The sequence below is a fragment of the Meleagris gallopavo genome, chromosome 8, assembly GCF_000146605.3.
Source record: "Meleagris gallopavo isolate NT-WF06-2002-E0010 breed Aviagen turkey brand Nicholas breeding stock chromosome 8, Turkey_5.1, whole genome shotgun sequence".
Taxonomy (NCBI): Eukaryota; Metazoa; Chordata; class Aves; order Galliformes; family Phasianidae; genus Meleagris; species Meleagris gallopavo.
In genome coordinates, this window is record NC_015018.2 from 9,366,455 (window position 1) to 9,383,580 (window position 17,126).

A 17,126-nucleotide genomic window follows, 5' to 3' on the forward strand; every position below is an offset into this window, starting at 1 on the left:
CTTCGTTACATCAGATAACTATCAGTATAACAACATGGTGAAGGTTTGACTGCAAATGACTCATACTGCAACAATGGTTTTTGCATCACTTCAATGCAGTATCATTTAGACTCATCTACTCTGACCCTTGATTGTCTTTTTACAACTACATGATTAATCTTGCATCAACAAGACATACAGATGAAAATAAATCTATCGCATTTAATGGTAGGAAAAAGAGCACACTTGGAAAGTGAATTATTTATAACCCGATTTCAAAAATCAGTGTTATAGCAGCCATCACCACGGCAGCAGTTCGTTAATTAGGCACCTGCATATAGTTGAGCGTGTACAATGGGAAAGTCAAATCATCAGAGATAGCAGATAAATGAGCCAGGAAAGTATTGCAACCTGAGGCTGACAGACGTCGTCTGATGAAATGCCAAAGAAGCTGGGCTTTGAAAGAGATCTAAAACTCTACTTTTTCAAGAATGTCAGACTACACAGCAAAGAAGAATCCTCCTTTGTTAATCTTCACCGTTTTACCAGTTCCTACCAGGATATTAAAGCTTTAAGGATTTCAACCTACATAAGCCACTACAGCATGCTGAGTAGAGCTGCGAATTCACAGAGACAGTAGGTATGTTTGTTTTGTTATAGGTATTCCAGGCGTACTTTGAAATGAAGTCTAGCTCTAGTCAATGAGTTTCTTTGGAATTTGATTGTATTTTGAATTACATTGAAAAGGACAGGATCACATCTCAAAACAAAACTAACAACTGTGTTAATACTAGTGTCATCTTACAAGATGTAAGATACTGGGTATCAAACATCTTTTAATTTTTATCATCACAGTAGGGAAGTGAAAAAGTATTGCTTATTGTTGTGGACCTTAGTCTTCCCTTCAGAAAAAGAGAAAAATCCCTTTTAGACTTCCTCACCATCCAATTGTGTTCTACTTGTCTCTGGCATTTGCTTCACTTCTAACGGAGCTAAAATATGCATTGTCTGTGTTCCTGGATTATTGCTTCTTCAGTCCTCCAGCAAACTTGCTAACAAGCACAACTGTTTCCCCCTAAAATGTTGGACATCTTATAAATCAATGAAGGCTGTGTATGTTCTCTGCCTAGTCCCACTATCCCAAATTCCACATATTTGCTTCTCATCTGCTGCTTCCCGTTTTTATCTCTTTTCTGTTCTCCAAGAAAATCTGTCCAGGAAATTTTACATTTCATGATCTTCTCCTTTTAAAGACGCAGACATAGGAGATGATTACTGGCAGCATAGTTCTTATTTCTCATCTGCTAGCTACATTCGGTTACCCACCGTACTGTGTGAAATAGCAAAGCGTTTAAACAGGGTAACAACAAGGCTACACAAACTTGACCTCTGTAGAACAGAACTGGCAGCTACTATATTTCCTATCAAATCACTGAACTATAATAGAAAAGCCTTACTGTTCCTTTTAGCTAAAACATTCAGTTAAGAAAATAGTCCTGTGTTGCAAACTTCTTCTCGGTCAGCCTTCAGAGAATTCTCTGCTGCGTCAAGCTGACTCAAGAAAATTATGCTGGACCACATTTGAAATCTAAGAAACTACTTTTTTAAAATTAGGATTAACATTCTACAAAACCATCACTGCTACAAACCAGCTACTTATGGTCAGATGAGAGAAAGCAAATGAAAAAAGAATCAAAGCCCGGCTAATTCACATTCCATATTTTAAGGAAAGTAATTAGCAGACAATTAATTTTGTTCTAACTGTCTGATCATTGGTTACAGTGATAGATCTAGTGAAGATAAAGTTGCAAGTAATACAGTTCTAGAACATTATGTTCAAAGCATTCCTGAAATACTTGTTTCAAGTCCTGTTTAACAGTGCTCTTGTTGAAGATGCGTAAGTCTCCTCTCCTTCATTTTCTATTTGCACAACAAAGGCATAATTGCTCTGCTCACAATTTTTGGTTGCTTCTTACTGGATAAAACACGTGTTGCAAGAAAGCATAAAGTTCAAATATGAGATTTTTTTTTCTATCTTATTACAAGGTGTGTATTGGATGACATTTAAAAACACATGGAAATTCAAAGTAAGACCAGAAGCCTACTAGAATACCTTCATAATCAAAGTAAGCTTACAAGGTCAGATATTTGAGAGAAAGACCTGATAACACTAAGATATAAGCAATTCATTGTTAAGCTTTCACACTTTTTTTAAAGATATCTACTGTTGATATTCCAACAAAGCAAAAAGTTCCAAATGTTATTATTTCTCATGTCTGTTTGCTCAGCACAATGAGGCAAAAAATAAATACCACAGATCCCAGCTGTGGTTCATTCTAATATTTCAAAGGCCAAACCAGCTTAATGCCCCATCCCTGGAGGCGTTCAAGGCAAGGCTGGATGTGGCTCTGGGCAACCCTGCACACAGCAGAGGCGTTGAAACCTTTTCAACCCAGGCCATTCTATGATTCTATGAAACTAAGTTTGGAGTTTGCAGTTTAATTTGCAATCTTTGCATTCACTTCAGTTTTGATTACGTGGCCATCACCACCACCTTGTGGCTAAGAGAGTTAGTTCAGTCTCATTAATTTACATGCAGCTTCAGGATTTGCTGGCAACTACACCTTCCTACCTTTAAACATTTGTTTCATAGATCTCTTTGCATAGAACGTTAACGTAAGAACTGAGAAAACTCATTTCATCATTAAGATAGCTATTAATTAAGTAGTCTATAATGTCAAATGAAATATGGAAGTCAAAAACTACTAAAATCTCAGATGATCAGTAGCACAAGATTTACGTGTCTGAGAATACAATATTTACACCACTCAAAATTGCTGGAGTTTCACAAGTTAGGAAAACTGAAGTTCTTTAACAAGCATGTATTTTTTCATCAGTCTGTCCTTCAGTCAAAAAGATTCCTACTAACGCCATTGAGGTGCTTTGATGTACGTGCTTAAAATTCAGCAGGATAGGAGCAGACAATTTCTGGTGGAAACAAGATGGAAACTACTGGAGTTTTCACCTGTAATCTCTCTCTAGGGGAAAAGGGAGTTGAACGTAGCTTAATCTCAAATCTCTGTGAGTTTACACACAGCTGACATTTGAATACTGTGCTACCCAAGGTACCACAAAAAGGTGACCCACAGTACAGCTAGACCACATATATGTGGTTTACTACCACACTTAACTGCTAATAGAAGAGGCAGTCTTCAATAGCTGCATGATAGTGCAAGTTGACAAATAGCAACAAGAAGCACAACTTACAAAAAAAAGTAAATTACTTTTGTGAAATAGTTAGAGTTTATCCAGCAGACATTAAAGTCTGCATTAAGGGCACTAAGAGCTATAAAGGCTGTGGGAAAAAGAAACAAAACAAATTTTCCTAATAATTTCTGTGAATAATTTATTGCTTTGACTGCAAGAAAATCCCTTTCTTTTTTTTTTTTTTTTTAATATTCTTGATATTGCCCAGTTTCCTAAAGACTTAGAAAGGAAATCAAATCTAATACGAAATAAGAAGATACTTTTTGACTCCCTTCTTGTTTTACAGCCATACAACTCCAAAAGGAATGCATTACCTGTTCCAGGGTGAGCTGTTTAGAAATGGTATCATTTTCCAGTTTTTTAATCTTCTTCATCAGTTTGTTCACTTGAAATTCCTGTTCCTGCTCTAGATGCTGCTCCAGCTCAGCTTTCTCATGTTGTAGCTAAAAATTCAGGACACATGAAATATTTTAAACACACAGAAATATGAAACATTATGCTACATTTATACATTTATTTACATGTTGATTCTTACTGAAAATTAAATACTGACGATTCTCCTGAAGACTTCAAAAAGCACAACCCACTCAACAGCCTTTCACAAAGAAGCACTTCAAACTGTTCAATTTATAAAGAAGATGGAAGTAAGCTACATTTCTAAGTAGTTAATGAAGTCAAATCAAATAGACATCTTATATACAGCATATAAAACACACATATTTCAAAAGGAAAAAGTACATCAATGTTCACAAAAGCACTAATTTTTATCTAAATGCATCATCTTGAGCACCCACGACATAAAATGCAGGCCTTAGCATGTCTTCCTTAGCAGCTGAAACTTTAAAATTCATGAAAGTCATAACATTGAAAATATTGTGCAACAATATAATAGAAAAAAAATCTTATTTCTATTCCTATGACAGCAAGAATCAAAAGATTATGATGACAAAGATGCTGTTATTACAAAACCATGTTATTGGTTTTCTTAATACTTAAGAGCATTTTTTTTTTTGTCCATGTAATAGTCTCAATGAAAATAAAGAAATCTTTACTCTAAGAGACAGAAAACAAAAATCTCTGAAAGGTAGAAATAAAATAACACAAATTATGGTATGGAATAGAGTCACTTTTAGTATTAACTGTCAAAATCAGAATGGAATCCTGAGAAAAGGATTCAAGCCTTCCTACAGATAAGAGCGACTGTCACCGTGACATGAATACATGACATGACTTAGTGGGAAGTAAACGTCACAAAAAGACAGTGGTGCTGGCCATACAACAAAAATTGGAGGCACTTTTTCCACTTGCTCACTTTCTTTGCCTGTGCTTCTGAGTTAGACAATGGTTTGAATGGTAAGATGACAAGAGATATCTGCAGCACTTTGTGAGAAACATCTGAAGACATACTAATAGTCACGGACACAAGTCAAGAATGCTATACTTCTACAATGAAGAAAAATCATTTTCTAACAAGCTGAATTTCATTAGTTCATTAATTCAACTCCTTTTGCTGCTAATCCGCAGACAAAATCTGTGAAGTGTAGTCTGGCAGAAGCTTTAAAGCAGAAATCCTAGTGTGGAGAGCACTAGACAAACAGAAACTGCTTGCAACACACAAAAGAATTCGGAGTTCACCTGTGTTTTCAGGGCTTCTCAGTATCTTAATATGTGAAAAATGAAATTGTAGTGAAGAATTTTCAAATAAATGAGTTCACTCCATTCATTTTTTCCCCCAAGCCCCCGAGGCCCATGGAAATTCCCACGCACTTGAGGAAGCCAGCTGGACTCATGTAACTGAGCTTATCATGGCCATTCTTAATTGAATGGTTAGGAAATCTTGTTACATTGTCTAGTCAGAAATGAAGCCATTTCCTTTTTGTGTGAGAAAATGCAGGGCTACTAAGAAAGATTTTCATTAGAAAAAAAAAAGTTGCATTTAGAGTTTTAAATCAAAATACTGGCTTTGTTTTTAAGAATCAGAAGTTTCTCCAAAGTAAGTCCAGCGATGGAGTTAAACTTGGCTGGAATTAACAATTTCAATATGAACAGAACAGTTCAGTATTCATTCAGTTTTACAATTTTCTAAGTCCCTCTCCTTCCTCAGCTCCTCCAGCAGCCCCAGTTTAAGACTGAAGACAGCCGAAACACACGTGGAACAGGCAGCGTGCAGATGCCCACCTAGCACCAGGTGCTTGTGCCTAGCTACAAATTAAAACCAAAGTCAGTTGCTGCAATCAGCTTATATTTAGTTAGCTGAATAAACCGTGCAAAAAGGCACAGTGCCAAAATCTCAGTCTAGAGCCAGATGCTGCTAAGATGAAATGTGAGATTAGGAACTGCGAGCATTAGCAGGCACTCCAGAGAGCCAGGCTGCTGTTAAGGCCCTATGAAGGTACCAGTAACCAACCTAACAAGTACTATTTCTTGATCTCACATCCTGTATATAAACGCAGTTGCCATATTACTTAAAACAAACTGAGTTGCAATAGCACAACATTGCTTGTTAAATCATTATTTTTTAAAGTTTGCGTAGAATTTGCGTCACATGGAAACTGATAAGGCTTACTTGTTGGATCTGTAGCTGCTGAGTAGCATCTATTCAACCTTATCTTGGGAGCATGAACTGCAGCCAGAGGACCACTCTAGCTGAGCAGAAGGCTAATAAGTCAAGTTAGAAAAGATCTACTACAAGAATATTTTCTATTCGGATTTAATCATAAGTACACCAGGAAGTGAGATGACTATTATTCAAAGCAGGAAGAAAACAGGGATAGCCCTCTCTCAAAACACATCTCAGTGATCACTCGCACTTGGATAAAATCCTCCTTCCCTTTCACTGCTTTTGATCAGAAAACAAAAGGAACCACCACAAATGCTGAAACCCTAAGACTAAAACAATGAGACATTATCCAATGGTAACACATGGAAAAAGCCTTTACCTACGGAAAGAAGTGATATTTTCAAACTTTTACATTGTGTGTAATGGTAGTAACAACTGTTTCCATATACACCTATAATTGCTAGCTGAGGAGAAGCAAAATAGGAGTTAAATTGAATTACCTTCGCAATGTCTTTCTTAACTGACCTTGAAATGCCCATGAAAGCTGTAGGAGAGCATTTACTCAAGATCAAAAATGGACTTAGGTTAACAGAGACACCAGATACTCTGAGGTGAGAAGTAGAGCTTTAAACAGAAAGCTTAGCAGCAACAAGAGTGCATGCATTAGTTCAGGTAAGTCATAAACAACTACAGTAATATTCTATTCTCCCTACAAAGATGCTTCCTGATGCAACGTAGGATGACATCTGCCATAATTTTTTACCATACCGCCTTGTGTCACTAAAAAAAGCATGAAGTTCCCTTTCCAAATAAAACCCAGCAAACAAATATGCACTTATCCCTCAGACTACAACCTTGTACATTGAACACTTCCTTTTTACTGTGTCAGCCTTCAAAATTTGTCCAATTCCTCCTCCGCTGTATGCTGAAAGTCCTTTTCATTAACAAACTTGCACCATCAGCATGCCTCCTCTTTACATCCAGATGAACATCAAATCCATGATAGATGAGTTTACTCTGATAATTCAGCACCACTTTTATTTATTTGCATCCTCAGGCTGAAGCATGGTATATGGAGAGTAGGAAGGAAAATACCTTATGTCAACAGACAATTTTTGAAAGCATTGCCAAGAATCAGACGTTCACAGGGTACCTTTCATTATAGCTTCCCAATTACTTAATTCACCCTTAATTCAGCTATTATCTTTGAAAGTCACAACATTGTCATTTCAAGGACAGGTACTTAGAGTCATTTGCACTTTCAAAAAAAAGATACAGAAAAAACCTGTATTTGATTTTGAAAAGGACTACTAGACAATGTGCAGAATAATGGATTTCATAAATTAAAGCAATATTAAAAATTAATCACTCTTCTGAGCAGGCTTTTCACAACAGATGTGATTTTCAAGATTTACTTCCTTAAATCTCAAAACTACAACTCAACAACCCATGTTCACAGCTGCAGGAATAGATTTTCCATCAAAACACTTGTAGTGATACTCTGCCAAACATTACTAGCATTCTCCAGTGATTAGGAACCAACAGCTCTACAGAAATAATTGTGCCTAACTTTCCAGAGATGTAGCCTGGTAAATGACAATAAGGAGTAAACACATGGAGAAGTGTAGTGGATTTATACAGAGCTTATTAAAACTTCACAAGGAACAAGTGTAATAAATAGCTTTTGTTTATGCCAAAATATCTATTAAGATGGATGTATGGATGTTCTCCCTCATCTCTGCTGCACTTCTTTTAGAAAATCAAAAATTGTGTTAATCCAAGGAAAATTAACAGGCAAAAGAATACATTTACCTATTGGGTTTGTAAAGACCGTAAAAGCTAAGGCCACACAGTTACAAATACACAGTTAGCATCCAGCAATGATTTGACACCAGAAAGCCTGGCCACAGAAAGACAGTAGTATTTTATTGAAAACTCTTTCATACAGAATCAGTCTGGCAGTGAATATTTCAAATTTACTTTCTTAGAACACCGCTGAAAACCTGATACAGCAGTGTTTTACAGCAGCAGCACACATCATGCTGATCTGGGAAATTCATGTTAGGCTATTAGTGAGGAGCACTGCAGCTCAGACTCTGGCAGACAGCTTTCACATTTAAAGCATGTTAGTACTGTAGGATCTTGATCCCAATGCTGCTCTCTGAATGCCATGCATAAGTCCCTACAACAATGAAAAACAAAGGGCTAAAAACCTGCTACCTGCATGCAAAGTCACCGTATAGGTTCAAAACCCTTCAGCCAAATCAAGTGTAAACCATGCTGTTACTTTTAAAGCATTACTTTGCTTAATACAATATAACAGCATGGCCCCAGGTAACCTGGTTCTGTAACCAATTTCTACATAGCCCTTTCAACCAGCAGCACTGCTCAATATAGCAATTTCTTTAGTAGAAAGCTTTTTCGATACTATGTACATCTTCAATCAGAAAAGAACACTAGAGAACTTTTTTTAAAAATGTTGACTTTGAAAGCAAACGTCTTACTCAGAAATATTCTCATCAGTCCTCAACCAGAGTAATGGGAAACAGTATATACAAGGTTGAGGATATTTAACATGACACTTAACATACTAGGTGATACTAGGCATTAAACTGACTAAGTCTCAGGAGTGTTCAGTACAGAGGGGGTTCAGATAGGTGGGATTAGCTCTAATGTTGTTTAGAAACAATACATTTCCTAATTGCAGGGCTACATATGCCTCTCAAATCTCCAACTGCAGAATATAATAAATTGTTACAACATATTGCCAGGTTATTCAAACTCAACTAATTTTTCATGACAAAGCTTGTACATAATCACATGAGAAGAGCCGTACTGGACCACATCTAACTTAGTGACCCATCTTCCTCAGAGGCCAAAACCAGGTACAGTACACCTATCAGAACAGGGCAGACATGTACAGAACTTCCCACGGATACTCACCCACTCTCCACAGATTAGCATCATGGGTAATCAAAAGGTGTTTCTCTGCCATAAATTGTTCTAGCATCTTAAACTATTTTACTTTCAACACCTAACAGATATGAGAGTTTTAATTCTAGAGAAGCAACTGTTTTGTTAGAAATATGGCTAAACTTGCAGTCTCCTGGCAACCTTCAAGCATCACTGCACAGTTCTGTATGTGAAGTTCAATATTCAGGACTCAATGAAATATCACATAGTCCAGGAAAAAAAAAAAAGTGTCTGTCTCATTCACTTTTAAAATTAACTAACTGTCTTTACATCTACTGCTTTGCATCTCTATAACCTTTTAGGTTCTTAGTGTGCATTTCAAGATGCAAATTCCACAATAACATATTAAAATACAAAAAACATCAAAAGCCAACCCAACTCACTGTACTTCTTGTACTTTACTTTTTATCAGATGTCAGCTTCACAACAACTATGACCAGACCACATCCCTGACTGCCCTCACACCAGCAAGAACAAAAACTCAACCACCATTTGGCCCTGAGAGAAACACCAGAAAAGGAACCACTCACCTGCATCAGTTTTCTTGAGAGCTCATTTGTGAGAAATTCCTCTTCCTTTTCATAGTTTACCGCAAGTGTTTCTTTTTCCTTCTGCAGAGCCTGAATCTTCTTGAACAGCGTGTTACTGATGAATTCTTCTTCCTGCTCTGCCCTTGCTTGCTGTGAAATAAAGACAAAGTTTTAAGAAAAAAAGGAAGCAACTTTCCACACCAAATCTACAATTATTCTGTTCGTCTTAATATTCCTTTCCTCCACCCTTCATATTAAAGCTTGTCTGTCCATCCTGGAGAACAGTGAGATGAACGTAAGCCCTGTTACCTCTTCCAGCAGAACAACATTAGTCTTCCTTTTTTTTTTTTGTTCCCCATCTTTTAACTTTGGAAACTACACAGATGGTTTAAAGTGGCTTCCTCCATCCAAATGCATGAACTCCCCAGCCTCTTAAAGTTTATAAAAACATTACTGATTCAGAGATAACCACTTTCACCTTCTCTATTCCTAAAAACAAACAAAATACTGCAGCCACCTCTCTGAATGTTCTCCATTACGAACCAAAGCACAGATGTGAGGCTGCCTGCATTCACCACTGTGCCAACTTGCCAGATCCCTTCAGCCGTAGCACTGCTCTCTGGGAGGCACACAGCGTTTGTTCTCTCCTGCAGGTATGTCTCTGGTGACAGCAACAGGGCCAGAGGGAATGGCATGGAGCTGTGTCAGGGGAGAGACAGGCCGGTGTTAGGAAAAGGTTCTGCACCAGAGGGCGGTGGGCATGGAACAGGGCAATGGGCACAGCCCCAGGTTGCTGGAGTTCAGTGAGCATTTGGATGACACTCTCAGAAAAAAACGTTTGGATTCTGGATGGTCCCATTTGGGGCCAGGAGTCGGGCTGCTCCAAAGAAAGACAACTGAGGAGCAGCTGCCTCCTCCCCCTGCCTCCCCCTTTGCATTCTCTGCTATTCAGGTATTTCTAGATTTTTTATGTATGCTTAAGAAACTTCATAAACAGAATATAGTAGTTATCTTTTGGAAGTCTGCTCTAGAAAACCGCAAAGGGCAACTCATATGGGCAAATGACAGCCCACAGCTACAGATGGGTAAAGCTGACTCCTAATTACACAAGCAATGCATAATTAGCCCAGAAAAACAGAGCAACACAAACACAGAATTCCCAAGGCATAACCTTCAACAAATGAGACCACATAGTGCTTTCTTTCCCTACAATAAAATCCATATCACATGAACTGCAGATATGTGATTTGGCCTGAGTTTAATAAAATCATACCAGCTTGTACTTTGCAAGACATAAGGATTTGCTTAGTTTCATTTCAACAAAATTTGACTGTGAAAACTTTAAGAAACAGGATCCAGAAGTATAACTGTTTAACTTGCATAATGTTCTGCCCCAAATGTGGCAGAATAATCATCTCTTTATACATATTGCACAATGGAATGTGCTCACAGGATTTCATTATGTCAGTGATCTTTTAACTGGAATGATGCATTCCCTAGTAGTCCAAGAGGCAATTACTTAAGCAGAGACACCTTTCATGCCTACAAGAAAATTTACTTACAAAGCATAACTGTCTTTAAAGCTGGTAGAATAAAAGGGACAACCATAAATAGCCCCAGATCTCCAGTATCATAAAATCTAAAGCAACTTTTCAATTGAGTCTTCCTTGCTTCAAGTCTTTCTCTTCATATCCTTACCAGTGCCTTCTCCCATCTTCATTGCTTTTGTGCCATGGCCCTTACACACTACCTGCTACCAGCTCCCCTTTCCCTTGGCCCAAGCCCAAGATGAGGAAAAAGACAATGATAAGGAAAGAAAAGCAGCTCTGGCACAGTTTATTAGATGAGGTCCTGCACAGCACCTTCTCTCTAATGTCAGTGCATCTCACTGGCAGAGAACCACTCTTCCTGCATGTTCATTAAGGGTTATCATTGGCCACATCAGGACAATATAAAGATGCCCAAAAGCGTGAAAGAAATATTGTCAGCTTACATCTCAGAATGCTACAATACAAGGGATCTGACTAAAATCTCAATAACATCATTATCCCTTTATAAATGTAGCTTTACTTCGAGCTACTAACAATCTTATGCCTTCACAGCAATGTCAGAACAGAGTAAACAATTCAAACTGCAAAGGTTCATTGTCCTCAAATTGTTAAAATTCATGTGTTCTCTTCCAAAGTCATCCCCTTCTTTGTCTTCATGGCACGGATTTCTACTGCCAGCTTTTGGATGGTTCAGAGACAGTAAAAGGGAGGAAGGCAGACCAAGTATACATACATTTATATTAGAAAGCTCTTGGTTTTGAAGACTCAAGGTGCATATACTTTAATTTCTCTTCGTTTCTAACTCGTATAAAGTCTGTTCTGCCCCGCTTTGCACCCATCAAAACCTTTGAGATCATATTTCTCAGCTGAACAAACAGGAAGCCTACAAATCTAAGTGTGAATTGTAAGTTCCAGATACCCATACATCAAATTAAATACAACATCCACTTAAACTACTTGGTGGTCTGCAATTTCAACATCTATGAAGTAAAAAAAAAAACACACTACAGTTATGAAACAAGGTATAAAAAGCACACAGAGTGTTACTCTATTTCTTCTAAAGCTACATACTTTCATTCTGAAACTTTCCCTTTATCTTGTTCATTGCTGGAGGTAGTTTGGCTGTAACAAAATCCCTCATGTTTATCTTAATATTGCCTGAAATCTATTAGTCATTTAGCCCACAGTCAAAAACCCACACACTGTTTCCTGCACAGACTGTTACAGTAATATTTTTCTGAACATACATGCACAGTTTCCATACAAATAATCTGACTCTAAATCAGGCATTTGCATTAGAAAACAGATCCTGATAGAATCAGCAAAAAAATAAGAAAGAGCATGGAAATCAGAGACAGAGGGTCAGTAAGGGCACAGAGTTCATGATTTTCTCTGTTAGTCACATTGCATTCAACATCCATAAACGCCAAAAGCAATTTACTTCATTCTGTATAGCACCTTGCAAAATAAACTGCTAAGACACTGAGTGATATAAAATTCTAACATTGGATCTGACAGCCCTTAGAAACCTGAAAGGTGCAATCTCCTTGCTGCACAGATCTCCTGCAGAAACAGCCACGTCCACCTGTCTGCTGTGTCTCAAACTTCAGGTCTGGCTAACTCAGAGGACTGCATGGATGCACCCAGTACAGGGATATCTGTAACTACTGAGGTCAGCACCACCCATGTCAAAGACAATCACGTTACTTTGTCAAAATCAAGAATGAAGAGGGGATTTTGACTGCAGTAGTATGTGACATACCAATTACTAGTAGAGTTGGGGTGTGAAGTGATATAGAAGATCCATCCTTCTGAGTTTAGTATCCAATGGACTGTTTTTAAAAGAACTAAGACATATTTCTTTTGGAAACTTTACCTAGTAACTGAGCATCTTATTAAGAAGACAATCTCATTACAAGTCATTTTTCCACATACTGCATGTTCTATAAGCTGTCAAGAGTTTAGGTCCAAAGTACTTTTATGCTTTCAGTTCTTCCTGTGTATGTACCTCTAGCAGGCCAAGAGCACACGCTGCTGGATTCCCCTCTGCCCGCTTGCTTCTAGCTCCCACAGCAGCTTCTTTGTCTGGTGGGATGCTCTCTTTCTGCATCACCAGACCAGATTCCAACCACTGCTCTAATGGCAATATTTTATGAACAGCAAAACCCTGTTTTTTTGATGCTTTAACAAAGCCAAATAACAATGACAGCTGCCTACACTTCCTTCTCCTCCAAGGTTACTATTTCTGTAAGTTTCACAAATCTTCCCGTTACTGCAAAGCAGGGTAAGGAAAAGCAGGTTCAACATCACAGCTGAAAGCTACTTCTTAGTGAACACCAGTGCCACATTATCAGTGGTATGAAGTGAACGAGACTTTGCATTTTAATTTCAGCTCTCTCTTCAGATGCAATCTCAGGAATACGTGTTTCACGAATGGCTCGTCAGCCCCATACAGCCTGAGAGCTAGGTGGCAAAGCACCATCTGCCTTCACTAGTGCCTGCAGTAGAGCTGGCACTAAGATTTCAGGGGATCTTGCTGGAGACAGCTTACCAAGCACTGTTCTGATCTAATTCATGCTTGAAGTTCCCCTATCTTTAAAGACAAGGCCCACCACTGACTCTTTATCACTCATCCATGCAGAGCAGTTTCTGCTGGGTAACAGAGACAAAATACACCTGCAGATGGAGCTGAAGAGCAATTCAGCCTGCTGGCTGTACACTTAAGAAACTCAATCTTCACTACTGAATATAGCCCAAAAGGTTGGGGCAGCTTCAGAAGAGATATCTCAGCTGCTGCACACTGAGATAGAGTTGCCTCTTCAGAAAGCTGCCTGTCCCAAGGTCCTACAAGAAAGCATGAAGAAGTGAACAGGATGTAAAGAGCAGTAAGGCACAGTGACACAATTTTAAAAATGTAAAATCTTCCCACAAAACAATATTTAGGTTTCCCATTTGTGCTGTAGCACATATTTCTCCTCTAGCACAGTCAACACTGCTCTAGCCATGCTTACTGCACTAGTTTAAAATAATACAGAAAACTCTTGGTCTACAAATGCAATAATTATCTCAGTTAAACAATGCTGTTCCTTTACAGGAGGAACTTTTCACACTGCAGTCCTCCTGGGCTGGAGCTCTTTATCTTACAAGTCCTTCAGCAGCACCTGAAACAACCACGCTGCATGCAGAGTGCCTTTCAGTCAAGGAGAAACACAAACCACTGCAAACAATGTGCAAGGAAAGGACTGTTTTCAATAAATGGAAGAAGAATCAGCTCAGAGATGATTGCTCACACTGCTGCAGCTGCTGTGGCCACCCAGCAACATACCCTATTTGTGGGGTCTGGGGAACAAGGAAGGCCAAAGCCCTACTGTGCCACGGCCAGATACCTCTGCAGCCTTCCAGATGGCTGCTCCCGTGGGCACAGCCATGTTCTGCACCTCAAGTTCTGGGTCTAATTTGAGTGTGATTTCCTGTTTTATGTAGGGCAACCCCCCAGATCACTTCCTCACTTTCACTTCAGGCAGAAGAGCAATTTTTTTTTTTTTTTTTTTGTCTTTTGCATTCTTTTTTCTTTCTTTCCCTTTTCATTTTTTTTTTCCTTCTCTTTTCCCATTTAAGTGAAATTTTCAGGAGTAATGGAGCTATCATGTGGGCCTACTTCCAAGACAGACAAGTGGAAGAGGAAAAAAATGAATCAGCATCGGACCTCAACCTACCAGCTTCAACTACTCTAAACATAATATATCCTGCAACACTAACATCACGAACAGAACTGCCTCAAAACAAAGTTCTTATTACACTTCAGCTATTCAGTAGTGCTCCACTGTAAGAGGATGTAAAGAGTGATACACAGCTTTCAGTACAGTAATAAAGAAATACCTATATGACGAGCCACTATTTAGTGTTAAAATACAGTTCCCTTTCATCTCCACTTACCAACAGTTGGTAATTCTCTCTCCCCTTCATCTCCTCTCATCCCTTTTGATAGGGCCAGCCAGCTTTTGGTTGAGCTGTGATCAGATGTTTCTAGCTACACCACCCATGCAGCCTCATGAGAAACCCTCTCAAAAACACAGTTACATTCAAGACATGAGTGCATCCATACTGTGCTTTGGAAAGCTACACAAGAAACAGCTCTTTATACTCAATACCTACATATACACATACACACACACAGCCCCCTATACTTTAGGCCTCAACACCAACTACCATCCTGAAGACAGAAGTTCTGTAGTGTCCATGCACACTAAACCTCTGAGCATCGCAACTCACTGTCTGATGGTGTGCAACTGCATTCCACTTCAGACTTCTACATGCCTAAAATAGCTTCCCTCTGCAGGTTGCTGCTGACCTGTGAGAGTCCCAGCAACTGAAAAACATCAGGTGAAACAAGAAGGTTATGAAAACAGTTGTTCCATACACATGATGACACATAAAATTCATGCATTTGGTTCATTACACAAAACTTATGAGAAGCTATATGTAATTCATAATTCATACAGTGCAATTCTAAAGTAATTTTAAAGGCTTTCTTCAAGGCATAAAAATTTAGTCTGTTGTCTTCGAGGGAGTTTATTTTATCAAAATACTGGCTTTAAATAGTTAATTAAAAGGCAGCTCCTGGAAAAGCTATTGTAATAAGAAAATGTCAAGACAGGGTCCAGAAAGTGTATCAACCTTCAAATAACTTTTACTTAGCAGCTTAACCATGATCATGCACCGTTATGCAAAAGTCTTAAGGTCATTAAAGACTACGTGGGCATAAAGCTCCACAAAGGAAAGGCAGCACGGCTGTACAGGTAAACTGTATGTCAATATTTCCTATTTGGACTGCTTAGGATTAGCACAATTCACCAGAGACATATTGATAGCATGAATTTTTCAATCACTTGGCCATCCCCACGTGGAAGGAGTGCCCAGCAAACCGTGAGGGCACAGTTATGGTCTCACATACACAAGAGCTGTAAGCTGAGCTAGCAGAAGCTACAAGCCAAGACAGGAATGACCCAGCAGGAATACACTCCGTTCTGGGAACATGAAGCTCTGACTGAAGCTCTGCCTTGACAAAGACAACCAATATGGACAGGAAAGTTACACTGTCACAGCAAACGCTGAACCAAATCCTGAAATCTCTCTACTAATCCTCTACTGAGGACTGAAAGGTTTTTGCTTTACTCTCAGACATCTGCTGGTGCTGCCATGTCACTGGTGAAATTTTTGGTAATCTTGTGTGGTAAAGAGTTTTCTAGTTAATCAATAGGTGCAAAGCACATAGACTACAGAAGCATGTGGAACAGGTTTTGCATCTGTTCAGCCTCAATATAAAAGCTGCTGAAAAATGAAATAAGGATGCACAGGTACATAGGTGCACAGATCCCCAACCAGACCTGTAGTTGTACTTCAGTCTGCCTGAGTTTTTGAACATGCAGCCTTCTGAATGGAGCAATGATGAAGTGGTGGAGTGGGGGAAAAGAGATCCAATTGCATACAGCTAATGTTGGAGCAGATTTGGTTGGTTTTATTTGTTTGGGTTTTTTTAAACTTATTTTCATAGGCTGCATGATCATATGAACTTCCTTTAGACTTGACCCTCCTTTAGAAATATTTAGTTTTCGTGTTTGATTTGCATCTAAAATACACCCCAGCCAAATGCGATCTGGTTGTGTCAGGCTGCTTAGCAAGCAAAAAACCAACACCAGCTAGAATCCCAGCAATGCCACCACTCAGTAGGACAACTTGGAAGAAATGTAACCCTGCTGCAAACTGCTCCAACTACTCTGTGGCATGAGATGTGCCCATCCAGGGCACAAAAATATAACTTTTCTTATTAGTACTTCTTTTCCTACTACTGGGAAGTCACCATTTATCTTTGATGCAGAGAAGTATCAATTACAAAATATACTACATTAATCACTCCTTGTAGCTCACTCCCAAAGTTTCAGTGAAAGAAAAACAAAAACAAAAACCAGAAAGGATTCCGAAGAATAGAACAGAAAGAAAGAAAACAAACAGAAGAATAACTACTAGGTGACTAATTTACTAAGCAGCTTCTTTTCAGTGAGCTACGCACATCTGTGCCATCAGGCACCGATCCATGTTTTAAAACAACAAACTTGTGCACAAAGTGCAAGCACAGCACGCTTTTGTTAGAAGCCGCCACGGCCGCTTCTCTTTTTGCAGGCACAGGAGTGCAAACAGTGGAGAGGCTGAGCAGCCAGCCCCTCTAAATCATCTGTGTCAATCCTACTTCACTTCATAGCTCAGATA

At 38.8% G+C, this 17,126-nt stretch overlaps 1 protein-coding gene across 1 annotated transcript in view; it reads right to left on the reverse strand.

Moving 5' to 3' along the window:
• CCDC6 (coiled-coil domain containing 6) overlaps positions 1-12,969 on the reverse strand; it is a 34,145-nt gene extending 21,176 nt beyond the window's left edge. The window contains exons 1-3 of the mRNA XM_031554569.1: positions 12,868-12,969; positions 9,310-9,459; positions 3,561-3,689 (exon numbers count right to left, since the gene is read on the reverse strand). Coding sequence (XP_031410429.1) covers positions 3,561-3,689; positions 9,310-9,459; positions 12,868-12,969 — 381 coding nt within the window. The remainder of the gene's footprint in view (positions 1-3,560; positions 3,690-9,309; positions 9,460-12,867) is intronic.
• Between the last annotated feature and the right edge of the window lie 4,157 nt (positions 12,970-17,126).